The sequence below is a fragment of the Scyliorhinus torazame genome, chromosome 2 (assembly GCF_047496885.1).
Source record: "Scyliorhinus torazame isolate Kashiwa2021f chromosome 2, sScyTor2.1, whole genome shotgun sequence".
Taxonomy (NCBI): Eukaryota; Metazoa; Chordata; class Chondrichthyes; order Carcharhiniformes; family Scyliorhinidae; genus Scyliorhinus; species Scyliorhinus torazame.
This window is the reverse complement of record NC_092708.1, coordinates 337114933-337141924: the sequence shown is the minus strand read 5'-3', so window position 1 is coordinate 337141924 and position 26992 is coordinate 337114933. Positions and strand designations below refer to the sequence as shown.

At 48.9% G+C, this 26992-nt stretch overlaps 1 protein-coding gene across 1 annotated transcript in view; it reads right to left on the bottom strand.

The window, feature by feature from the left end:
- LOC140407907 (exocyst complex component 3-like) overlaps nt 1-17843 on the bottom strand; it is an 83143-nt gene extending 65300 nt beyond the window's left edge. The window contains exons 1-6 of the mRNA XM_072495112.1: nt 17804-17843; nt 13644-13792; nt 9633-10191; nt 8120-8240; nt 3490-3570; nt 1201-1301 (exon numbers count right to left, since the gene is read on the bottom strand). Of these exons, the coding sequence (XP_072351213.1) occupies nt 1201-1301; nt 3490-3570; nt 8120-8240; nt 9633-10191; nt 13644-13785 (1004 nt within the window). The 5' untranslated portion in view covers nt 13786-13792; nt 17804-17843. The remainder of the gene's footprint in view (nt 1-1200; nt 1302-3489; nt 3571-8119; nt 8241-9632; nt 10192-13643; nt 13793-17803) is intronic.
- Between the last annotated feature and the right edge of the window lie 9149 nt (nt 17844-26992).

The window sequence follows — 26992 nt, the reverse complement described above, 5'->3', positions numbered from 1 at the left end:
CGGGTACACTGGGGGAGAATTCAGAATGTCCAAATCACCTAACAAGCATGTGTTTCGGGACTTGTGGGAGGAAACCGGAGCACCCGGAGGAAACCCATGCAGACATGGGGGATAACGTGCAGACTCCGCAAAGTCAGTGACCCAAGCCGGGAATCGAACCCGGGTCCTTGGCTCTGTGAAGCAACAGTGCTAAGCACTGCAAAAATCTGAGTTTTCACAGCAAGTTGTTGGATGTGAATTGGCTTGAACCCTCCTCAGTGAGATGCAAACACCTAATAAAAATATTTCTTTTCTTTCAGCTCTGTAGTTACAGAGCCTCAAGGAAGCTGTGTGCAGTTGTGACAACAATGAGTTCAGACAGTGTGGAGGACGTATGTGCTTTACTCAATGTCTTTTACACTTGTTATTTTATGTATTATCTGTGAAAAATTCCAGTTTAAATGAATCAATCTTACTCAATATGATTTGACTCAATTGTGTGTATCGCCATTGCACATCCTGCATTATTTTTAATAGATTTTTGTAGGGCGGCACGATGGCACAGTGGTTAGCACAGCTGCCTCACGCTGCCGTGGACCTGGATTCGATCCTGGCCCCGGGTCACTGCCCGTGTGGAGTTTGCACATTTTCCTTGTGTCTGCCTGGGTCTCACCCCCACAACCCAAAGATGTGCAGGGTAGGTGGATTGGCCATGCTAAATTGCCCCTTAATTGGAAAAATTAATTTAACAAAATAGATTTTTGTATGCTCATGGAGGGGATTACTGGAATACTTTCTGTATGACTCTGAATCCTGATGATTCTGATGATTCTGCATCATGCTGTATCTGACCCGACACTGCTCCTATCTGATTTAGAATCAATCGTGATGTAGCCTGTGACTAATTTATTTTTGCCTCATAATTTCAGCATTGTGCCAAAAAACAGATTTAATTCATGCACTTAAGTTGTGCACTTAGTTAAAACATTTTCAATTCTGTTAGCAACAAAGGATGTAATTTATTTTGTCATTCATGGGACGTGAGCATTAGCACTTATTGACTATCCTAGTTGCCCTCGAAAAGGTAACGGGGAGCTGCCTTCTTGAGTGGCTACAGTCAGAGTTGTATTTATATTCTTAACAATTTGATAAGTAGTTATAGTTTTGGAGAATGATAGAAGTCATCTGCAACAATAGTTTCAGATACAGCAATGGTCTCACCTCTCTAAGATGCCAATAAGTTGAACAGCACAAAAGTTTTGAATCCTCCCTCTTATAGTTTCACTGACCAGTTGACCATCCTCTATGGAACACAACATTATCTGTAAATGCAACAAAACAAGGTTTGTAAGAGCAAAAACATACTCGAAGAAGCATTTTTTACAACTGGTTATTCTGGTATATTGATGAAAGCAACAATTAAAAGTAGCTGAGAATAGATTATCTTGAATGGATGTTTCAAAAACCAATAATGTGTATGTCTATATTTGTTTTTAATGCTTTGGTTTTCCTGCTTGTCCAATACGGAAGTGAAGTAGTCACTGCAAGGTGTTCACCAAAACGTTACTCATCTAAATGGATACAATACTAATTCAAGTTATGAAAATCATAGGGGTAGAATTCAGATGCAGAGTCAGCAGATTTACTGAAATTTAGGGCAGGACCTGGATCCATCACATTTCCACTCTGTTGATTAAGCAACAAAACATTCCGATTGCTGGGAAAAGACCCATCTTTTACCCATACCCTGACAGCAGTTTGAGGTGTATGTGGAGTGGCTCTCATCCAGAAATCCTGCCCAATGTGCCTTTGGTATGGTCAGTGGTATTTATAGCTGTCGAAAGCATGCATAAAAGATGAATTTTTAGGCCAGTCAATCCCTGGTTCAGAGCCTACTAATGAAGGACAAAAAGTGGCCAATTAATTGTCCTGTTGAAAACCCTTTCAGCGAGACAGGCTGCTGGTCTGATACTACATTCAGCAGTTCTGAAATTTCACTAATAATACAATTTCTAGTGTAAGCGCGTGCCATCAAATGTTAATGACCCCTATCCTTAGGATTTGGAGAGTTCAAAGCAATGGGCAGGAGTTCCACTCCACAAGACAGTTGGCGATGCAGTGGAACGGTTACAAAGACTACCCTATAATTCTTAGCCTGTATGGAACAATGCATCTTTTGGTAGGGGTTGAATATTTTCACGTGGTAGGACAGTATTTGATGTACAGGTGCTGCGAGTAGTTGCTCCCCCCCCCGGTTGCCCCCCCAGCGCCTCACCCCACCCTCCCCTGTGGAGGGTCCCCCACCCCCAGCCGCGGGTCACCCACCGAGCACTGGGGTGGCAATCTATGCCCTATGAGCATAAATGGCTCCTCACCTCCTCGGCACCTTACAGACGCCCTTCCGCCAGGTTCCCGTTTCTCAAAAGAAATACTAATTGGCGCCAGCGTGACCACTTGCTGGGAAGGCCGCTAAATGACGGGAGGCCGTTGGATATAGGGTGGCTCCCATTAATTGGATAGAAATTGGGCTAATTGATGATAATTGGTTTCTCGCCATGCTACAGCGGGATCCTGATTCTGCCTATGGCAGCGGGCCGGTTGCATCGCAAACTGTTTATCGCCTGGCGCGGATCTCGTTTTTTGCCTCTCCCACTATTCACTGGCCTCGTTTCGCTTGAGAGAGAGCGTAACGAGGCCGGAGAATCACGCCCTTAGTGCGAATGTCGGGACTGAATCGTGGGTGTTCTACGGCCCAGATCGCGGTGCTGATCTGGAGCAATTCAGTTCATGCTAATGGGCCAGCACCGGCACCACGTATAACTAGTGATTCTAACTGATGCCGGCATCGGATTTGCTGCGGTTGGGATTGGCACTGGCGACCCTGACAAGATGGAGCAGCATATAAGCACCCACTCCCCAAACACTCTCATTCCAGCCAAGAAGATGCCACCCGGAAGAGCGGCCCCGAGATTGGCAGATGGAGGGCTGGAGATACTGCAGGATGCCATGGAAGAAGTCTCTTCGCATCCCACCCTGCACCACATGCCCACACCTATGCCGCCTGGCATGACTCGGTGCCCGGCATATACAGGCCACTGGCTGCAGAGCCCCTGTGTTGATCACGTCCGAGTGTCCGTCCCCCCCGCCAGGAGAAGACGGTTCACAGCTGCAGGGAGAGAAAGAAGACCAACCAGAGGGAGCCGTTGGACTGCAGCCCCTCACCGTCGCAGAGTCGGCTAGCTCGATTGCAACTCACCACCCGCTGCCCTTCACCCCTCCCCACAATGCACACTCTGTCCTTGCGGGCGTTTTCTCCTGAAGCAGGAGAGCCAAGTCTGGAATTTTCTCAACTCTCGCAACCTGCCTCGAAAGTGGAAATCCGGACCTCAGTATCCATTTAGTTATGATTGGCATCAAATTACTATTTAAATGGCTACAAAAAAGGTGAAAAATATTCAATAACAGTTCTTGATGGACACACTTACTGTGCATAATTGAATAAATATTTACCTGTTTAATATCAATTGGCAGTTGTGACCATGGGACATTTTCCATCTTAAGTCTTCTTGTTAGCCTTACATTGATTTGTGACTGAAAAAAAAATTGCTCATGTCAGCCGCACTAAAATTTAAAAGGTCAGAATTTGAAACAGTTATCTTTATACTTAGGTTCTTAAATACATTCAGCAAACTTCAATCATGTTTCACCTCAGAACGGAGTGAGAAACGATAGTGGCAAAAATGGTAAAGAAAAAAGTCTTTGGTGGTTTCAGAGAAACTGCCCAAATGCAGAAAGTGTTCTTTCATTGAACACAAATGGACCAAGAACAAATCGCCTGCAACCAAGATGATTATTTACAGCTTTGAGCCCTCAGTCAGGATTTCCACCACAGCCCAAACCTGCAGCATTGGAGCAGTTTGTGTGACATCTGACTGACCCACCACCCATCCCCAACCCTTGGTCACAGTGAGGTTTTCCAGATTAAGTTTCCTCAGTGGGTCCCCAGTGATACTCTACATAAAATAAAGTCATCATAGTTCCAGATGACCATAGGCTGCTTTCCGTTTAAAGGGGGGGGGGAAGAGCTGAGTGGTGGTGATTTAACCTGAGGATCACCACACCTCAGGCAAGGGGCAAGGTTGAGAAAGCGGGGCCTTCATGAATAACCTCAGCCGGTAGGGGAATTGAACCCCTACCCCTGCATGGAAGCATTGGTTGGAAGGGCCAATGGGAATGGAATGTTACAGCAAGCATGAGATGTCTGCAGTTCCTTGACAGCCCAAGTAGCATTGCCAAAGTTTTGAATCTAGCCACTAAAGACCTAACATTGCTCCCCTTAGAATGTTTCTCTCAATCCACTTTCCATCAATAAAATGGCTGTTGTGTGACAAAACTCCTTACTTTCCATGATCGATTGGCTAATCACGCCAGGTGCCTGTTCACCGCTGCGTTCTTGGCACCAGCATTAGACCATAACACCATAAGACATAGGAGCAGAATTAGGCCACTCGGCCCATCAAGTCTGCTCCGCCATTCAATCATGGCTGATATTTTTCTCATCCCCATTCTCCTGCCTTCTCCCCATAACCCCTGATCCCCTTATTGATCAAAAACCTATCTATCTCTGTCTTAAAGACACTCAGTGATTTGGCCTCCACAGCCTTCTGCGGCAAAGAGTTCCACTGATTCCCCACCCTCTGGCTGAAGAAATTCCTCCTCATCTCTGTTTTAAAGGATCATCCCTTTAGTCTGAGATTGTGTCCTCTGCTTCTAGTTTTTCCTACAAGTGGAAACATCCTCTCCACGTCCACTCTATCCAGGCCACACAGTATCCTGTAAGTTTCATTAAGATCCCCCTCATACTTCTAAACTCCAACGAGTACAGACCCAAAGTCCTAAACCTATCCTCATACGACAAGCCCTTCATTCCAGGGATCATTCTTGTGAAGCTTCTCTGGACCCTTTCCAAGGCCAGCACATCCTTCCTTAGATATAGGGCCCAAAACTGCTCACAATACTCCAAATGGGTTCTGACCAGAGCTTTATATAGCCTCAGCAGTAGATCCTGGTCTTGTATTCTAGCCCTCTCAACGTGAATACTAACATTGCATTTGCCTTCCTAACTGCCGACTGAACCTGCAGGTTAATCTTAAGAGAATCATGAACAAGAACTCCCAAGTACCTTTGTGCTTCTGATTTCCTAAGCATCTCCCCATTTAGAAAATAGTCTATGCCTCCATTTCTCCTTCCAAAGTGCATAACCTCACACTTTTCCACATTGTATTCCATCTGCCACTTCTTTGCACACTCTCCTAGCCTGTCCTTCTGCAGCCCACCTGCTTCCTCAATACTACATGCCCCTCTACAGATCTTTGTATCATCTGCAAACTTAGCAACAATGCCTTCAGTTCCTTCCTCCAGATCATTAATGTGTATTGTAAAAAGTTGTGGTCCCAGCACCGACGCCTGAGGCACACCACTAGTCACCGGCTGCCATCCTGAAAAAGACCCCTTTATCTCCACTCTCTGCCTTCTGCCAGTCAGCCAATCCTCTATCCATGCCAGGATCGTACCCTTAACACCATGGGCTCTTAACTTATTCAACAGTCTCCTTTGCGGCACCTTGTCAAAGGCCTTCTGGAAATCTAAATAAATCATGTCCACTGGTTCTCCTTTGTCTAACTTCCTTGTTACTTCCTCAAAGAACTCTAACAGATTTGATGTGGAGTTGCCGTCATTGGACTGGGGTGAGCACAGTAAGAAGCCTTACGACACCAGGTTAAAGTCCAACAGGTTTGTTTCAATTCACTAGCTTTCGGAGCACTGCTCCTTCTTCAGGTGAATGAAGAGGTAGGTTCCAGAAACATGTATATATGTTTCTGGAACCTACCTCCTCATTAACCTGAGGAAGGAACAGTGCTCCGAAAGCTAGTGATTTGAAACAAACCTGTTGGACTGTAACAGATTTGTCAGACATGACCTCCCCTTGACAAAGTCGTGCTGACTCAGTCCTATTTTATCATGCACTTCCAAGTACTCCGCGATCTCATCTTGTTGGAGTGATAATGATGGACTGTCACCTATTACGCTATTCTTCCATTATTACCTAATTTCTCAGTCAAAAATATGTCGGCCTAAAATGGGCAGAGATTCAAGATTATGAATTCCAAGCACCTTCACAAAAACAGGACATTCCTGCCTCTTGTGCTCAATTGCTCCCTTACCTAATATTTCATTGGATAAAAACAAATCAATGAGCGGCCTTAAAGGAGCAAATCTTCCTCTCAGAGAAGCAGAATATATTATCAGAACATGACATCAAACTCGTGCACATATAAATTAATAAATAGTTTGATTTACAGTGACCAATGCCACAGGAAATCCCCCAAATGGAAAAACATTCTCATTTCTTCCCTTTGTTGGAAATCCCTTTCCTGTGCCTGCTTGAGGGTCAGAAACTGATGCTTGTATTCAGCGTGCAGCAGTGGAAACTTTCCACACATGCAGCCTGTAGTTAAGATGCAGTGTGTTGTACATTTATTAACCATTGGTCTTTTATTGATCTATTTTTGAAAATAGGGGAAACCTGCTGAGGCAGCAATTTGACAAGTGTACAAGATTCAACAACCTCAGGCAGTTAAATGTAAAGATATATTTCATTGTTGATTAAAGAGCATAATATTATCACGTAGAAGCCCTTAATCAGAACGTCATTGGGATGACATGACCTATTTTTAAAACGTGAATATATAAATGAAGTAGCTTCATGTTCTATGAATTACACCACTTAATTTTAAGACTGTAAATGTATATGTAATGTTAGCAATGGTCAATAATAATCTTTATTGTCACAAGTTACATTTACACTGCAATGAAGTTACTGTGAAAAGCCCCTAGTTGCCACATTCCGGCACCTGGAGGGAGAATTCAGAATGCCCAAATTACCTAACAGCACGTCTTCGGGACTTGTGGGAGGAAACCGGAGCACCCGGAGGAAACCCACGCAGACACGGGAGAACGTGTAGACTCCACACAGACAGTGACCCAAGCTGGGAATCAAATCTGGGACCCTGGCGCTGTGAAGCAACAGTGCTAACCACTGTGCTACCATACCGTCCATCAGGTGACAGAGGGAAAATGCAAATGGTTACGTTGTAATATTTTTAAACCATGAATGATGAAGTCATTCTTGGCTTAACATGCTTTTATTTAGAAGTGGAATACACTCATTAAAATGTGGGCGGGGGGGGGGTTCTACCCAGATTTTGCCAAGCAGGAATGGCAGCGGGGGCAAAGAATCTTGGGGAGTCTCTAAACGGCTTTCACACCAGCCGAATTTCCCTGCCCGATTGTCCCCACCAGTGACATAACAGGGTTCCAGCCACGCAATGGCAGGAACCACAATATAACACATTACCATAAAAAGGACGCCATGGTAGCACAGTGGTTAGCACTGCTGCCCCACAGCGTCAAGGATCCGGGTTCGATGCAGGTCTTGGATGACTGTCTGTGTGGAGTTTGTACATTCCCCCCGTGTCTGCGTGGGTTTCCGCCGGGTGCTCCGGTTCCTCCCACAGTCCAAAGATGTTCAAGCTAGGTGGATTGGCCATGGTCAATACGTGGAGTTATGAGGATAGGGCGGGGGAGTGGGCTTAGATAGAGTCCTCTTTTGGAGGATCGATGCAGACTCGATTTGCCAAAAGACCTCCTTCTGTATTGCAGGGTAGAGATTCCAAGGACTCTATGGACTTGGCAGGCCTTCCCACTGTATCATCCCCCCATGTAGAGAATTCCCCCCCCCCCCCCCCCAGCCCCCCCCAGGTTAAGATTTACAACAGGTTTTGTAAAATGGGAAACTGGGAAGTTGTGGGAGTTCCATGGTGCAAGAGGGGGTCCATGGTGGTTAGGGGAGGGTCCATGGTGGTTTGGGGGTGGATTCCATGATGGGGCATTTCCATGGCAATCTTGCTTTTACCACCCGAGTTCACACTTTGCCAAGAATGGCAAACTCCCACCCCGGAAAAACCCTTGCGATTCTGCATAATGGCAATCACAATGATGATATATCCTACAGTATAAAGAAAAATAGTTATCATTACAGTGTGATATCTCCAACAACATTTCTTTCCTTTGATTTTACCTGCACTGCATTGATGAACTTCTCTGAAGCTTTGTATATCCAATTGACTTCTAAAATGGGATCAAGTACTGATGCTTTCAGAGTTATATCTCGAATGTTAATGTGGCCCATGAATTCCTCACTGAAAGACAGAAATAAACAGATGGCAACTGCATAAACAAGGGCTTACCCTCACCCCATGCCCTGGGGAAAACTATTTTGAAACATTTTCAATTATTATTTTGGGGATTTCCTCACTGTTCTCAATGAAGTCCCTTTCAGTCCATTGATGGTTCCTTGGCTGGCAGGGGAAGTAGGCAGGTTGTTCCTAGGACTCAGCTAACACTGTACTGGGAAGTTCAATAATACAGTTTTTGGGGTGTTGTACGCTTGTGTGTAAAAATGCGTGAAGGCTGCCAACAGCATGTCAAATGACGATCACGTGCCTTATATCTGGGAATGCTTCCCTCAATTCCCTATAATTCCCATCCTGGAACTGTGTCACATTTGGTTTGATAATGTTCCTGTGATAACACTCCTTGGCACATTTTACTTTGCTAAAGTTGCTATATAAATGCAAGTTGTTGATGTCTGATCAGTTCCCGAAGAGGAAGAGATTATAAGGAGATCAGAAAGACTTCACCTTTATAACCCTGATGAGATTAAGCATAGATCCCTTTTATGGGATGGGAATGCTAGAATGGGATTGAAGCATTTACTGCAAGAAATCCAACCCAATAGGTTTCAGATTACAACCTCACACATTGTAAAGGTAGGAGATTTAAATCCACAATGTTGTCCATGCATGCCCATGCTCAGATATACATAATCTCTGTCCATGCACACTGACAGATCCCCAGCAGATTTTCATCAGAAAATAATAAATCATTCTCTTTACCTTGGGTCCATTAAAGAAAGAGAAATTCAATTTCTCCAATTACTTCTGTACTCTGAGTAACCTCAGAATCAAATAGCTGAAGCATTTGTCCTCATTAAGACCTAACTTCAGTTATACCATGTTATTGAATGCTTTGATGCACAAAAAAATGCACACGTTACTACAAATCAATTAGAGGAGTAATTTTGCGACCTAGCAGGAAGCCACACTAGTAGGAAGCATGGGTCAGGGATGGGATAAAATACTATAATCCTGAATCTTTGGCCAGGCATTCACTGCAAATGCATGCAGTCTCCTGCTTGGGAGCCCAATAACATGGAATCACTGTGCGTATAATCTCCACCCAAGAGGACAAAATGGTACAGTAACAGGTAATGTTTAATTTAGGCGTGGTTAGTCATGTACCACCAGAGAAAGGTGGACTCTTGTGTCTTGCTGCCAATTTAACATGCTTGGACGAGCACTACTGCAAGTGCTGCCATTGGGCTCAACAGCTCACTGGCATAGAAAGCTTAAGGAAAAGAAATGTTATAACTGTGTTTGGCTATTTACTTTATTTTTCAGTGCTGCTTAAATCTATGAAATTTTATGTTGAGCAGGACCCACAAACCTCAAGAAAAGAACAGGCTTGCTTACCTTTTGTATGTATGGGTGACCCAGAAGAGAAACAAGGATAAAGCTTTGATGTCCAGCTTTGCTTGGAAAACTTTTTCTAGGTGTTGAAAAATGCAAGCATGATATGTTTTTGCAAATATTTCAAATATCTCATTCTTGTTTGAGAAAGAAAATAAACCCTTTTGCACCACCTGCTGCACCTTTGATACATGTTCCATCACATTGTTTTCAGCATCATTTTCCATGAATAATGGAATTTGTCTTTGCACAAATTGCCGCACTATTTCAGTAAACTGTTGCTTCCGTGTTCTCGGTCTTCCAGTTACTGGATTCCCTCTTTCCAGGTTCTGCTCCCACTGAATAAAATCTCTTTCATCTTCCCGCTTAGCTGTATTATATACCGTGAAAAAAAATTCCTCATGGTTATGTAGTGACATATTAAATGTCCGCATCTTGATTTCCATTTCTTCTAAAAGGTAACCTATATCCAACATCTTTTTCTGGTTTTGATTTGTTTCTGCAAGTTTTAGTGACACATCTTCGATTTCTCTGTGCTTTTTTAATTTTTGACTTTCTGCACCTTAGGAGAAAATATAGGTTAAATCAAACCAAACCGATTTTCTTTGTGATGTAGTAATTACAGCCTTACCCTGCAATCTAATTCTAAGCATTTAAGAGTCTTAAAATTCCTGCCTTGACTAACTTAATTTGAAAGGTAAATTAAGTAAATGATGGTAAAAGAATTAGCGCTACTATTTTCAATGTTCTTTCCTCTGCTTCTGATGACATTTGCCTCTGCTGTAGTAAGATTGCAAAGGTACCATCTCTCTGCTCGACCTCACTGAAGTAACCATTACTAAAATTGGGCCTGACTGTCGACATGCTATTTGACTGTCAGATCATCACAGCTGAATTAAGTCCCACCATCCCCCCCTGGCATTTACACAAACACTTTCCACCAAGCATCACTGGATAACAATCGGAAGCAGAATTTGTGACTTTCCATCCCTAAGTCAGGATTTCTGACAGCCAACTCTCTTAGTCTTACAGCACCAGGTTAAAGTCCAACAAGTTTGTTTGGAATCACTAGCTTTCGGAGCACAGCTCCTTCATCAGGCGAGTGATGAAGGAACATTGCTCCGAAAGCTAGTGATTCCAAACAAACTTGTTGGACTGGTGTTGTAAGACTTCTTACTGTGCCCAGCCCAGTCCAACGCCCGCAACTTCACATCATGGCATTCTTTCACTAAGATTGCGAGCAGCTAATTCACAACTGGCTACAATTTGAACCAGACGCCTCGCAGGTTTGGAAACTCAGCAAAATACACCGGCCCTGAAATTTGACAAGCCAACGATCATTGCACTTGCTCCACAGTCACACCCGCCAGAAACAGCTGCTGCTAACCCTACCAAACTTAGTGCCAACAACAGGCAAGACCGCTGATGAAAGCTTACACAGGGATGTGTGTGGGATTGAACTTCTGCCTGTCCTGCACAGGGCCAACAGTGGAGGGGTACGGTCAAGCGCCTGGGTTAAAAGGTCGGGCAGAATATTGCAGTTTGGTCTGCTGATCTGAACTGAATCACGGAAGTCAAGCCCACCTGCTATATCTAGGCCAGGATCACTGAAAGGTCAAAGCCATTTTTAAAACCTTCTGACCCAAGGAAGCAAGAGGGCAAGTTCAATAAATCCGTGTTCCACTACCGCTGGTTTCCTCCAAGTTTTTTCCCCTGTTGACTTCAGGAACCCACCATTGGGCTTGAATGGGGGTCAGAAATGGTCAATTAGTGGTCAGATTGCAGATTCGGTGTCAAATTAAGGACAGTGCAAGGACTGTCAAAGCTGGCAGGTCAATAGCACACCCTCCAGGTCAGAAGAAGCAGAAGCTGGCCTTTCAAAGTAAGTGAGAGCGAGGGATATGCCAAGGTGGAGGCACGGGCTGTAAGTGAGAGCGAGGGATATGCCAAGGTGGCGGCACGGGCTGTAAGTGAGAGCGAGGGATATGCCAAGGTGGAGGCATGGGCTGTAAGTGAGAGCGAGGGATATGCCAAGGTGGAGGCACGGGCTGTAAGTGAGAGCGAGGGATATGCCAAGGTGGAGGCACGGGCTGTAAGTGAGAGCGAGGGATATGCCAAGGTGGAGGCACGGGCTGTAAGTGAGAGCGAGGGATATGCCAAGATGGAGGCACGGGCTGTAAGTGAGAGCGAGGGATATGCCAAGGTGGAGGCACGGGCTGTAAGTGAGAGCGAGGGATATGCCAAGGTGGAGGCACGGGCTGTAAGTGAGAGCGAGGGATATGCCAAGGTGGAGGCACGGGCTGTAAGTGAGAGCGAGGGATATGCCAAGGTGGAGGCACGGGCTGTAAGTGAGAGCGAGGGATATGCCAAGGTGGAGGCACGGGCTGTAAGTGAGAGCGAGGGATATGCCAAGGTGGAGGCACGGGCTGTAAGTGAGAGCGAGGGATATGCCAAGGTGGAGGCACGGGCTTTGAAACGTTTTAAAATGTCAAATAAAAAATGGCATTTACAAGGCAGCTGATGCAATGGGGGTCATGGTTGGGTGGGGTGGAGGGGTCCACTTCAGCCTGTATGAAACATAGTCCCAGGGGAGGTGGGGATGGTGAAAAACGGTAAAAATATTGTACAGACTGTATCGTTGTTCGCTGGGAAGTATGTTTCCTGGGGTGCTTATGTGTTGTAACCTGTTTTGATACATGTTGTTAGTAAACTACATATTTTAAAAATGAAAGGCCCCCCCCCCCCCCCCCCCCCGCCTCCCCCACCTCCGCCCCTCCAATCTGTCATGGAAAGGTAACTCTCAGGTAGCTGGTCTGTTCCCCTACACGTCCAGGCCCCGAGAGGCCAATTCTTAAGTTCCAGTGGCCACCAACAATAAGCTTTAATTGGCCTTGAGCTCGCCGAATTGGCTTGCGGGCTGGTAGCCCCGCCACTCCCCCATCCCACCTCCAGGAAAACGGCACCAGGGGTTGGATGGAGTCAAGGAACCAATACACCAGCTGACAGTGCAAAATTGCACACCCCTCCGCCTCCATGCCCATCCCTATTGGAGACTGAAAATTCAATCTTGAAAGCTTAATTTCTCAGTAAGTTGTAAGAGATTCACAAGAAATGTGTTTGGGCAACCTCAACCCAATTTCTAGTCAAACAGAGCCCAATGGGTTGGTCTTAGCTGGAATGCCTTCCACCATCAAAGCTCAAACTGAAGAAAGTTCCTTCAAATATCAAAGGGCTTTCTGTGCCAATGGAACTATGCCCAGCATATTTTCACACCTTCAGGAAAAGTAGAGCTACAATTGGAAATAAATAAATAGATGCCCTTTAATGAATCTAAAGATGGGTGTAGCATAGAATTGAGTCATACAAATCTGGAAGGTGAAACGTTTTGCCTGCATTGATTTCTAGATATCGGTGAATAATAGGAGGGTTGCACTATGATTGATCTCAAGGGCTCCTGGATAAGGAGCGAAAATAGTTAGTCAGCATTCTAAATTCCTGTTGGCTATTGAATGGCTTCCTTGTCAATGTATAAGACTATAAGACCATAAGACATAGGAGCAGAATTAGGCCACTCGGCCCATCGAGTCTGCTCCGCCATTCAATCATGGCTGATATTTACTCATCTCCATTCTCCTGCCTTCTCCCCACAACCCCTGATCAATCAATTGAATGATGAGCGTTGTATTGTATCATGTTATCAAAGAACAGCCTATGGTTAACTATCTTGATTTACACAGGAAGAATTGTCACTTGGTCAAATGCCCAAGGACAGCTGTCAGCGTTGATGAAGGTGTAACTCAAGTGTACATTTTATGAGGGAAAGTGTACTTGGAGAAGGATGAGTCTTCTTTCTGTTGGATTGAAATCAGTTATGCTAATTCACTGATATTAAGGCTGTTGGCAAATGATCTCAAGCAAAAATGAAATAAGAGAATACTTTCATGGAAACCTACCTCAAACTAAAAAAACAACAAAACCATCTTTTTTCAGGGGCATCAGAAAAACAGTTCTTACCTCCATTATCTGGTGAATGTTTCAGCAATTTCCCTAATTTTTTTGATGATTTAAATTCATCAGCCCCTTTCTTAGGGAGTAAATTGTCTTCGTCAGAACTACTTGACTTGTTCCCCAACTTCGATATCCAGCCAGTGGCCATTTTCCTCCTGTATTATGAAGAGTTTATTATAATTACCATTATTCCACATATAAATCTTTATTATAACCATCCAATTCATTGAAAAGCCGAATAAATCTCAGTCCAAATTCACCAAAGCACATATATTGGGTACGATCAAATAGGCACGTTGCACCTGAAAGCCAGCACGCCGCAGGGTGACGTGGCCGATATAAGCTCCTGGGATCTACCCAGCTCGCAACAAGTCGTTGCACTGTGAACAGCACTCATGGGAGTCTTGGGGTGGGGGGGTGGGGGGGCACCCAGGTGCTTATCCTCTGGGCAGGGTGACACCCTGGCAGTGCCACCTGGATGCCAGCCTGGTACTGCAAATGCACCCAGGTGGTGCTGGCAAGGGTACTGCCAGAGTACCAGGTTGGCACTGCCAAACTGGCATTTTCCGTATGGCGGTGACTGGGCCAGGGGTGTCCTGCATGGGTGGTAGGGGGGCCTTGGAGCCTCGCTACAATGAGGAGTTCCATTGAGTGGAGCTCCTCAGTGCCAAAAACAGGGTTATGTGCGGTCTCGGTTGTGCGTTCCCCGCTGAGGCTCCTTATCTATCCAAAGGTGTGTTAAATAGCGGGATGTTTCTCGTCGCTGCATGCGCTGGGAAATGCGCAGCTAAATGCACGCGCTGTGAGACTTTTTTCCTATTTCATTAAATCATGCCTATTATTCCTTATTTTTATACATGATTTACATCCTGATTTCATCCTCAAGTTTAAAGTATTAAACTCAAATTGAAGGGTAACCGGGGGAATCTATGATCCAATAAATTGTTCAGCAGCAACACTGAGCACAAAGTCAGATACTGGGAGCAATTTAACTAAATAGGAACAAAGCTCCATAGAGAGCACATTGAGCTGTGTATTTCCTGGCGCTTGCAACGCCGAGAACCACAAGGACATAAAACGAGACTCAAGTTTGATAAGGGGCCTCAACAGGGAACGCGTGGCCGAGGTCGCACTTCGCCCATTTTGTGCACTGTGGAGCTCCACTCATTGGAACTCCTCAGTGTAGCAAGGCTCCAAGGCCCCTAGAAGCAACCCCTGACTACCCCCCCAAGCCCCAATGCACTATAGGAGGGTCACCCCTCGCAACACCCATGCAAGGCACCCCCAACCTGATTGCACCTCGTGTAACAAATGTCAGCTTGGCACCTTGGCAGTGCCCATGCCAGCTGACAGTACCACCTTGGCAGTTCCATCCTGGCACCCTGGCAGAGCCCATGCCAGCTGACAGTGCCACCTTGACAGTGCCAGGCTGGCACCCAGGTGGCACTGCCAGTGTGCCAGGCTGGTACTACCAGGGTGCCAGGGTGGCACCAGCAGTTCCACCCTGCTCTAAGGGGCATGCATCTGGGGGTCTCCGATCCCCTGGGAGACCCCCACGAGTGCCGTTCCGTCTGGCCGTTGTTTGTGGAGACAAGTACCGAATGCCACTCGCCCGAGGTCGCCGAGGCAAAGGAGATTGATTTCACGTCTCGGAACTCAGGAATCGGCACACTGAGTGAGACTCGTTGTCTCGCTTTAATATGCAAATTTACTAAAAGGTGATCCCGCTTCATAATGGCGGGATTCACATCGCAAAGTCTGGTGAGATCGCGTTAGATCTCATGAGTCGTTGTGAGCTGGGTAGATCTCGGGAGTGGGATCTCCCGGCTTTTATCGGCCAGGCTGCACTACGGCGAGCTGCTTTTCAGGCACAGTGTGGCCGTTAAATCGCGCCCTTCAACTCAATGTAGATCCTCATATATATCTGTAATTCACATTAACAGCACTTCAGACCCATTAAGACCCCACTATTCAACAGCACTTTCCCGTTTTTTTCCTACCTTGGGGAGTTTCTCCTCATTGAGGCCCCACGTAGAGAGATTTCTTGCATTGGAGAGTTGAGCCCGGCAGCAGGACCAGCTTATCACCGATCGGGGCGCCACTTTGAACGGATGCCCCAATCTCTACACCCCCTCTTTCAGGACCACTTACCCTAACCTTTTTATGTGCCCTCAAATCCGTCCCCCCCCAACCTCCCTTTTATGGACACGGCCCTCCCCAGGCCCTGACCCTGGCAGTGCCAGCCTGGCAGTATCTGATGCACCCTGGCAGTGTCGCATGGACACCCTGGCAGTGCCTGGGTGGCACTGCCAGGGTGACTGGGTGCCAGGAGGAGTGGCAGGGTACTACCCTGCCCCGTCCTGATCTAGGGGGCTCAAATGGCCTGCAAGACCCACTGAGGTGCCATCGAGGGTGTGACCAAGATTGTGCCGGGTGTAGCGATAGGGCGACTCACGATTGGCCAGGTGCAGTGCCTGATTTGGGACTCTCCCAGAATTCACCCATAGTGTCGGCTCTGGTGGCTGAATCGCACCCTATAAATACAATTTAAAAGCAAATGCAATAAGGAAGGAAGCCTAGCTGGATCCATTGCTGCAGAATGAGGTGGCCAAGTGAGCCAAGTGGACCAAGTATCTGTGGGGAGGTCACTTCGGTAAGACTGATCATGATGTCATAAGGTCCAGATGACAAATGGCAACGAGCAAGGAATAATCTAACATAGAATTTCTAAATTGGAAGAGGGCCATCTTCAGTGAGATAAGAGGAAATCTAGCTGGGGTAAAATGGAACCAAAGATTGACAGAAAAGGAGTGATCTGTAAGGTGGAGATGTTTCATACAAACATAGGAAATAGGAGCAGAAATAGGCCATTTGGCTCTTTGAGCCTGATCCACCATTCAATAAGATCAAAGCTGATCTGTTTGTGTTGAGTTCCACATTGCCTATTTGCCCCCAATAACCTTTGATTCCCTTGCCTAACAAGAATCTATCTATCTCTGCCGTAAAAATATTCAGTGACCCCACTTCACTGCCTTCTAAGGCAGAGAGGTCCAAAGTCACACAACCCGCTGAGAGAATAAAGTTCTCCTCTTCTCTGTTATAAGGTCACCCCTGATTTTAAAACAGTGCCTCCTAGTTCTGGACTCATCCTTTCAATGGCCAGCTTGTCAATACTGTTCAGAATTTTCTATGCTTCAATCAAGACTTACTTGCACAAGCATTGAAAACGCTGCTTCAGAGTAACTGCAGAAGCAAAATATCTGTTCATTTCATCTGCCTTTTCCTTATTATCTGGTATTAACGCCTCATTCTCACTCTCTAGAGGACCAATACTCACTTGACTTACTCTTTTCCTGTTTAAATACTTGTAAAAACTCGTGCTATCTGTTTTTATATTTCTAGCTAGTTTCATCTTATACTCTAATTTCTTTCTCCTGATGAACCTTTCAGTCATTGGGCTGGATGCTCTGCCTCGTGCCACTGGTAGCAGACTTCCAGGTGAGGTGGAAAATCCCACGTCAGTGAAAAAACGGGATCAGTGCCAGGCGCCGACCCGTATCCAATGCTCCGGCCCCCGCTGATGGTGGCATGATCGAGGTTCTTGCCCGCACCCAGCGGGAAGATGCAGGTGGGTCTTAATGACCCACTTGCATCCACTTAGCGGACCAGGCACCATATCCTCTGGGCCCGAGTGATTCTCTGGTCCTCTGGGCCGGGAATCACGTGGGTGAGGATCATTACAGGTGCGGACAAATATGTATCTGGTGCGATGGACCTCGCGGTTGGCCAAGGGGGTAACTCCTTAGGGGGGTTGCTCCCAAAGTTTATCTGAGGGCCAACTTCCCCCCCCCCCCCACTGCAAGGCCTGCCCACACCACCCCCACCAGACCCCCCACCATCCCCAGAGACCCCTAAATAAAGGGAGCCCCAGAGACCCCCTAAATAAAGAAACACCCACAGAGTCCCTGAAGTAAAGAGATTCCCCAGAGGTCCTTAAATAAAGGGATCCCCCAGAGACCCCCTAAATAAGGGAACCCCCAGAGACCCCCTAAATAAAGAGACTTCCCACAATTCCCTTCCTTCCCCCCAAATAAAAAGATCCCTGTAGGAAGCTCGAGAGCAGTCCAGACAGAGGCAGTAAACAAAAATACTATTGTAACACTCACCTGGGCAATAAACCTACTGGATCAAATACAGGAAGCACCGTGTGTCAATTCCTGGAAAAAGAAAGCAGTCAGCTGTGTTTAACCCCCTTTGATCCTTGAGTTGCAAGCCATGCATTCATTTCCCTTACTAGGCTGTAATTGACAGCCTCCACACAAACACAGCTGTCAGGCTTGCTTTATTTACCTTCCTTCACAGTTAAGTAGATCTAACCACAATGTTTATAAACATCAACCACTTCAAAGAGAGTTACGTTATTCTGAGTATTCTGAAAAATCCGCTTAAAAATCTGCCACTGCTTCTCTGTGGATCTATCCCCTAGCCCAGTTTCCCAGTTCACTTCCCCTATCTCAGCTTTCACTCCCACATAGTTGCCCTTATTTAAGTTTAAAATATTAGTTTTGGACCCAATCTCCTCCCTTTCAAACTGGATGTAAAATCCAATCAAATTGTGGAAGTTGCTAATTAGGGTTGCCTTTACTCTGGGGTCATTAATTAATCGTAGTCACATTACACAATACTAAGTCCAAAATAACCTGCCCTCGGGTTGGTTCCAGAATTTGCTGTTCTAAGAAACTATCTAGAAAGCATTCCAAGAATCCCACTTCCAGGCCACTCTTGTCAATGTGATTCTTCCAGTTTATATGTGGATTAAAGTCACTCATGACTATTGCAGTTCACTTTATCACAAGCACCCTATATCGTTCTTGTATACTTTGCCCTACATTGTGGTTACTGTTAGGGGGCCTGTAGACCACTCCCACTAGTGACTCCTTTCCCTACTATTCCTCATTGCCACCCAAACAGATTCAACATCCTGATCTCCTGCACCAAAGTCATCTCTAACTGTTGCACTAATGCCATCCTTGATCAATAGTGCTACCACTCCACCATTACCTACTTTCCTATTCTTCTTGACAGATTCAGGTTAGGTACAGAAAGGTAGGGGAACCACAACAGGACTCCTTGGATGACGAGGGAGCTTAGGTGAAACAAAAAAAGAGAGCATATGATGCTTGTCAAGTGAATTCTTCTAGGGAGAACCCAAGCCTATTACAATAGGCTGAGAGAACAAGTGAATAAGAAAATAAGATTGCCGATGAGAGAATATGAGGATAGAATTGCAAGGGAAGCCAAAAATATTCCACAGTCATGTAAATAGTAAATGGGTGGTAACAGGTTGGGTGGGTCCTATAGGGGACAGAAGATAGTGATATATGATTAGAGGCACAAGACAAGTCTTGAGTACTTAATTCAGGACTTGCATTTACAAAGGAGGATGCTAACAAAATATCAGTATGGAGATGGTAAAGGTAATGGATGAGATCAAGACTGGTAGGCAGGATGTACTGGAATAGCTGGCTAGGCTTAGCGTGGATAAGTTGCCTGGTTCAAATGGTTTGTATACCAGGTTGTTAAACAAAGTGGGGGTGGGAAAAGTAGAATCTTTTAATCTTCCTTAGTTACAGGGGAGGTGACAGAGGATTGGAAAGTTACAACTGTGATATCCTTATTCTATAGCAGGTGTAAGGACTTTCCTAGTAACTGCAATCCAGTCAGTTTAACATCAGTGGTGGGTAAAATGTCAGAAACAATAATCAGGGGAAAATTAACAGGCACATGGAGAGGTTTAAGTTGAGTAAGGAGAAAGAGCATGGATTTGTAAAAGGCAGATCATGCTTGGTATTTTGATGAAGTACCAGAAACCATTAATGAAAGGAATGCATTGGGTGATGTCGGTAAGGATTTTAAGAATGCATTTGACAAAGTGCAATAAAAAATAAAAACAAAACACTATGGATGCCAGATATCTGACATTAAGCATAAAATTTCAGAAAATCTCTGCAAGTCTAGCAACATCTGTAGAGAGAGAAACAGATGTAATGTTTTGTGTTCTTTAGCTCTTCAGAGCTAAAGAGAAGATGAAATGTGATGGATTTTATACTGCTTAAGAGAAGGTGGAGCAGGCGGAGCAAAATAGAAGGCCAGTGATTGGTGTGAGTTGGGAGAGATTACACAAAGATGTTTAGGGCACAAGACAAAGGTAGTGTTAATGGCAGTGTTAAGAACTATAGCAGGTGCTGATAGTGACATAAAGGTAAGAAAGCAGATGGTGTTAATATCAGAACAAAGGTCAGCATTTTGTGAAAGCAATACTTAAGAACAAGTGACAGGTGGCCCTGTGGATAAGGACGGTTGTGTGGGCCAAAATAAAATTTGGATTGAAACAAAGGATCAAGATGGAGGGGAAAGTTCACAGTTTAAAGTTGTCGAACTCAGTGTTGAGTCCAGGTGGCTGTAATCGTAAGACGAGATGTTGTTCCTTCAGTTTGCGCTGGGCTTCACTGGAACATTGCAGCAGGCAAAGGATGGATAGGTGGGCATGACAGCAGGATGCTGAGTTGAAATGGCAAGCAGCAGGAAGCTTGTGGGCCAAGCAAAGGGGCTCCGCAAAGCATTACCCAGTCTGCATTTCGTCTCTCCAATGTAGGGGAGATTGCATTGGAAGCAGTGAATACCATTGACCAAATTGAAGGAGGTAAGAGTGAAACACTGCTCCACCTGATAGACGTGTTTGGGGCCTTGGACCATGGGGAGGGAGGAGGCAAGGGGGCAGGTGTTGCACTTTCTGCGATTGCATGGGCAGGTGCCATGGGAAGGGGATGAGGAGTTGGAATGATGGAGAAGCTGCCCAGGGTGTCATGGAGGGAGCTATCCCTGCAGAATGCTGACGGGAGTGGGGGGCTGAAGATATGTTTTGTGGTGGCATCATGCTGGAGTTGGCTGAAATGGTAGAGGATGATCCTTTGAATGTAGAAGTAATGGGGTGGAAAGTGAAGATAAGGGGGAGCCTATCAGGGTTCTGGGAGAGAGGAGAAGGGGTGAGGGCAGAGGTGCAGGAGGTCGGTCAGGGGTGGTTGAGTGCCCTGTCAACCATTGTGGCACACATGTCAGGAGTGCTGTTTTTGAAGGTGGTATCATCAGAAGTGATGCAACAGAGGCAGAGAAACTGGGACTATGAGATGGATTCCATACAGGAAATGGTGTGAGATGAACAGGAGTCGAGGTAGCTGTGGGGGTCGGAGGACGTGCAAAGAATAACGGTGGTCAGTCTATCACCAATAAAGAGTTGGCTAACAAATTGAGGCTCATGGAATAAGAGGGACGATGTGAACTTGTTGAAGCAAAATAAGCTTAAGGACAGGAACCAAGTTATGTTAAATGGTTATTTTTCCTAATGAAGGTAGACAGTGCTGATCCCCAAGTGTCACTGCTGGAACTCTTATTTTTGAGATACATAAAATGAGTTTGATATTGGAATACAAGAGCAGAATTTCAAAATTTGCTGATGATACCGAACTTGGAGGTTTCGAAAACAGTGAGGATGTTATACGTTGACTGCAACAATACATAGATATCCTAGCAGAATGGGCAGAAAAGTGACAATTGGAATTTAGTTAAGTGAAGTGTGAGGTGATGTACTTTGGCACAAGAGATATCGAGGCACAATACAGACTTAAAGGCACAACTCTAAAGAGTGTGCAGGGACAGAGGGACTAGATTTCATGTACATAGGTATTTGAATGCAGCAGAACATATTGAGAGAGCAATTAGCAAAGCATATGTGATCTTGGGTGGCACGGTGGCACAGTGGTTAGTACTCCTGAGACGTGGAAAGGACTCATCGATCTAAAATGCTTTGAAGCGAATGAGGAGGCAAATGTCTTTACACAGAGTAGTTGAGAGTATTGGGTACATTCTCACAATGGTTGTTTGACCATTTCATTTTTTATCTAAAGCAGACAAATATTTGTACAAAGGAAGGTGCATGGCCAGGCAGAGAGTTTAGGGAACTGAGATTCGTTGTGGGTAGCTTCAGTAAAGAGCCACGCAAAAATGGTTGGCAGGTGACCCCCTCCCCCGCCCCCACTGAACTGTAAACCTCTCTGGTTCTAAAAAAACATAACATAACATCTGTTTTTTTTAATGGAATTATTTACACTTTAATGGGAGAAAACAATAAAAGCTTACAAGCAAATCAGAAAAGATCCCCATCAATTATTCTCAGTAACTAGTCAGCAGAATGTGCACGAAATGGACCCACAGTGACTTCAGTTTGTGTTTTTCTTCCTCCCGACAGGGGGAGTATCTTATTTCCAGCCGTAAGATGAACAGTAATTGGGAGCCTACTGCATAGGTAATGACAGACTTGAACTGACATCATTGGCGAAATTCTACGTTATCGGCGGAAAGTCCGCCGATCGGTGCAAAAAACGGCGCAAATCCGACTTGCGTCACGTCGGAAAAATGGGTCGATAGTCTCCGGCCCGAAATGGGCTAGCAGCGACGTAACGGGATCCGCGCTTGCGCAGTGGTTCACGCCGTGCAGCGTCATACGTGCTGCACGGCGTGACGGCTCATAAGGCCGCGCTGCTCCCCCCCACCCGACCGGAACACCCGACCGCAACACCCGACTGGATGGCTGGCCGTCGCTCAGCCCCGAGGTTCGAGTCACGCGATGTGGAGGCGCTCCTGGACGCGGTGGAGCAGAGGAGGGACGCCCTGTATCCCGGGCACGGCCGCAGAGTTGCCCCACGCCACAGCCGGCGTCTGTGGAGGGAAGTGGCAGAGGCCGTCACCGCTGTGGCCCTGACACCACGGACAGGCACCCAGTGCCACAAGAAAGTGAACGACCTCGTCAGAGCAGGCAGGGTGAGCCTCCCCATAACCCCCATATCCCCCCTCCCCCATATCCCCCATATTCCCCCCTCCCCCATATCCCCCCTCCCCCATATCCCCCATATCCCCCCTCCCCCATATCCACCCTCCCCCATATCCCCCATATCCCCCCTCCCCCATATCCCCCCTCCCCCATATCCCCCCTCCCCCATATCCCCCATATCCCCCCTCCCCCATATCCCCCATATCCGCCCTCCCCCATATCCCCCCTCCCCCATATCCCCCATATCCCCCCTCCCCCATATCCCCCCTCCCCCATATCCCCCCTCCCCATATCCCCCCTCCCCCATATCCTCCCCTCCCCCATATCCCCCCTCCCCCATATCCCCCATATCCCCCTCCCCCATATCCCCCTCCCCCATATCCCCCTCCCCCATATCCCCCATATCCCCCCTCCCCATATACCCCATATCCCCCCTCCCCCATATTCACCCCTCCCCCATATCCCCCCTCCCTCATATCCCCCCTCCCCCATATCCCCCATATCCCCCCTCCCCCATATCCCCCCTCCCCCATATCCCCCCTCCCCCATATCCCCCCTCCCCCATATCCCCCCTCCCCATATCCCCCATATCCCCCCTCCCCCATATCCCCCTCCCCATATCCCCCCCTCCCCCATATCCCCCCTCCCCCATATCCCCCCTCCCCCATATCCCATCTCCCCCATATCCCCCCTCCCCCATATCCCCCCTCCCCCATATCCCCCCTCCCCCATATCCCCCTCCCCCGTATCACCTGATCACTGCCTGATGTCTAACCATGCATGCTTCATTGTGTATCGCAGGACCAAACGTCCAGGCACCCATCCCTGCAGATGCAGACCGCCCGCAGGATGCCCCTCGGAGACCACAGGAGACGGAGAGACCCGCACCCTCCAGCATGCAACGCCCGCAGGATGCCCCTCGGAGACCACAGGAGACGGAGAGACCCGCGCCCTCCAGCATGCGATGCCCGCAGGATGCCCCTCGGAGACCACGGGAGACGGAGAGACCCGGACCCTCCAGCATGCGACGCCCGCAGGATGCCCCTCAGAGACCACGGGAGATGGAGAGACCCTGACCCTCCAGCATGCGACGCCCGCAGGATGCCCCTTGCACACCACGGGAGACGGAGAGACCTGGAGGAACAGGGAGACGACACCCCCGTCACGTGCGGGAGCGACCACCCAGCGATGAGGGGGGCAGCCACAGGCTCCCGTCACATCCGAGCCAGGACACCACTACCCAGGACACCACTACCCAGGACACCACTACCCAGGACACAACTACCCAGGACACCACTACCCAGGACACCCCTACCCGGGACAGCACTACCCAGGACACCCCTACCCGGGACAGCACTACCCAGGAAGACGAAATACCGGACAGTGACTCAGAGTGGATGGGTGGAGACGAACCCCCACCCCAAAGTGCCATGGACTCAGAGTGGGATGAAGAGCACGACACAACGCCACTGCTGTCACCAACACCCTCCACCATCGCAGAAACACTCACCACGGTTGGGCACATTAGTGATGAGGCGCCTGGTACACTCACTGGTGCGCACAACACAGCCGTCCCGGTACAGCAGGTGGAGGTAGGAGCAGCAGAGGGACCGGGCGGTCGGAGGGCAGCCCAGCCCAAGCGAACATCTGCCGGCCAGATGGATCCCGGGTTCCTGCAGTTGCCACACCCACACATAGATCCGATGCAACCACCGACCCGGAAACGAGCGAAGAGGGTGACGGGCGGCTTGCGGCGGAGGAGTCCACCCGCGTCCAGGAGCTGGGAGTGGTGCCGGTCATGCGTGCCACCCAGGCTGACACCGCACGGGTGGCGTCCGCGGTGGAGGCAATGGGTGCGACGGTGTCAGACATGGGGAACGGTTTGCGAGGCCTGGGGCCTTCCGTGCAGGCGGCGTCTGTGGCCCAGGAAATGGCTGCCCTCTCACAGGAGGCCATGAGCCAGTGCCAGCGCCAGATGGCAGAGGCGCTCAACGCCATAGCCCAGTCTCTGCAGGCCATGGCCCAGTCTCAGCAGGCCATGGCCCAGTCTCAGCAGGCCGTGGCCCAGTCTCTGCAGGCCATCGCTGAGGGCATCGGCGCCAGTGGCCATGTGCGAGCCGGCGTCGCACTGTCACAGACAGGGTTTGCCAATCCCCTGGGCTCCATGGCTGCAAACCTGCGGACCCCTGTCGATACCAGCACGGGCCTCCAGGACTGGCAGCGCCAGATGTCGGGGGGGCGTCGGATGGCCAGTCCGTTCGCATCCCCCACCCATGTAGAGGCCTGGGGGCCATCGGGCACCCCGAGGGAGGAGGAGGTGGTGTGGTCCGTCCCGGCTCCCTCTGTAGGGGAGGTCCCGGTACACCGCGACACCTCGGACTCCCCCCCTTCCGTCCCAGGTGCATCGGGTGGGCAACGGGCAGGACAGGCTGGCAGCTCGCCATCCCAGTCGCCCGGGCCGCAGCCTGGCCCATCTAGGCCAGGACGCCCCAGGAAACGGCCGCCAAAGGGATCCAGTGTCAGAGGGCAGGAATCACAGGAGTCCACCTCCAGTTCTGCTGTACCGTCTGGGGAACCACGTAGACGTAGTCAAAGGGCCCGTAAGGCCAAACAATTAGACACTGAGTAAGTTGGCACGGGTGCAGGGCACAGATGAGTTTTAGGGGCTAGGGCACGTGCATGAACTCCTTTGGTTATTAAAGTCAATGTTACACCTACAGAAGCTGCCTTTGTGCTCTCTCCAAAGTGTGCGGGGGTGTCATGTACGTTGAGCGCAAGTGTGTGTGAGGGGTGGTCTTACCTCAGCCCCAGGTGAGTCTTCCCCCTTCCCCCTGGGCCGCCATCAACATCCCCCGGGCAGAGGACGGGACCGTGCGCTGCAGTGTCACAGCTGCATGCAGGGATGGTCCAGGTGGATGGTGGTACTGTGGCCATGGGTCAGACATAGTCCAACGATGTAGAGCCAGGAGCTCATCGCAAGGTGGGTTGTCATCATCCTCCATGGCCTGCGATAGACACGCGTCCACCCGCAACTGTGTGAGCCCGGCCCGTTGTGCCGCAGGTGGATCGGCAATGGGGAGGGGGGGGTGGTGTGCATGCGGGTGGGGTGGGTGGGGTTGGGGAGGGGGGTGAGGGTGCTGGGTGGGTGGATGGGTGCGGGGTGTGGGTGGTCGGCTGTTGCCATGGTGTGCAGTCTGTGGCCATACTACCCGATTCCCACGCCCATCTAGTCAGTGAAGTGGGCGTCTATCAGTCTGTCCCGTGCCCGCTGGGCCAGCCGGTAACGGTGGACAGCCTGTGTCTACCCTGTCTGCCCTGACCATTGCCCCCATCCCCCTCATCTGGGGAGGACTGGGCCTCTTCCTGCTGCTCCTCCACTCCGCCCTCCTCTGCCTGCGGCACATCGCCCCTCTGCTGGGCTATGTTGTGCAGGACGCAGCTCACCACAATGATGCGGCCGACCCTATCTGACCGATACTGGAGGGCGCCCCCAGAGAGTTCCAGGCACCTGAAACGCATCTTCAGCACGCCAAAGCACCTCTCGATCACTCCCCTTGTCGCTACATGGGCATCATTGTAGCGGTTCTCCGCCTCATTGCGTGGCCTCCGTATAGGCGTCATCAGCCACGATCGCAATGGGTAGCCCCTGTCGCCCAGCAACCAGCCCCTCAGCCGGGGATGGCGTCCCTCGTACATGCCGGGGATGGATGACCGCGACAACACGAATGAGTCGTGTACACTGCCTGGGTGACGGGCGCAGACATGCAGGATCATCATGCGGTGGTCGCAGACCACCTGTACGTTCATCGAATAGGTCCCCTTCCTATTAGTGAACACGGCCCTGTTATCTGCAGGTGGCCGCACGGCGACGTGCATCCCATCGATCGCGCCCTGGACCATGGGGAACCCGTCAACGGCAGAGAAGCCCACGGCCCGGGCCTCTTGGCTGGCCCGGTCCACGGGGAAGCGGATGTAGCGGTGCGCCATGGCATATAGGGCATCTGTCACTGCCCGGATGCACCGATGTCTGCGATATGCCGGACAGGTCCCCACTCGGTGCCTGGAATGACCCCGTTGCATAAAAGTTCAGGGCCACCATAACCTTGACGGACACGGGGAGAGGGTGCCCCCCGCCAGTGCCACGCGGTGACAGGTGTGCCAGCAGGTGGCAGATGTGTGCCACGGTTTCCCGGCTCATCCGGAGTCTCCTCCTGCATTCCCGGTCCATGAGGTCCTGGTATGACTGCCGGGGCCGGTACACACGGGGCGCCCTCGGGTGCCTCCGTTGCCGTGGGGCCGCGACGTCCTCCTCCCCCTCCTCGTCCTGTCGGTCAGGTGTCCCTCCAGCCTGGCGGCTGCCGCCTGCCCCTCTGCGGCAGCCTGCGCCGCCTCTCTGGCACGCTCCTCCTCCTCCTCCTCCTCCTCCTCCTCATCCAGGGCAACATAGACATGAGCGGCTGCCACCACG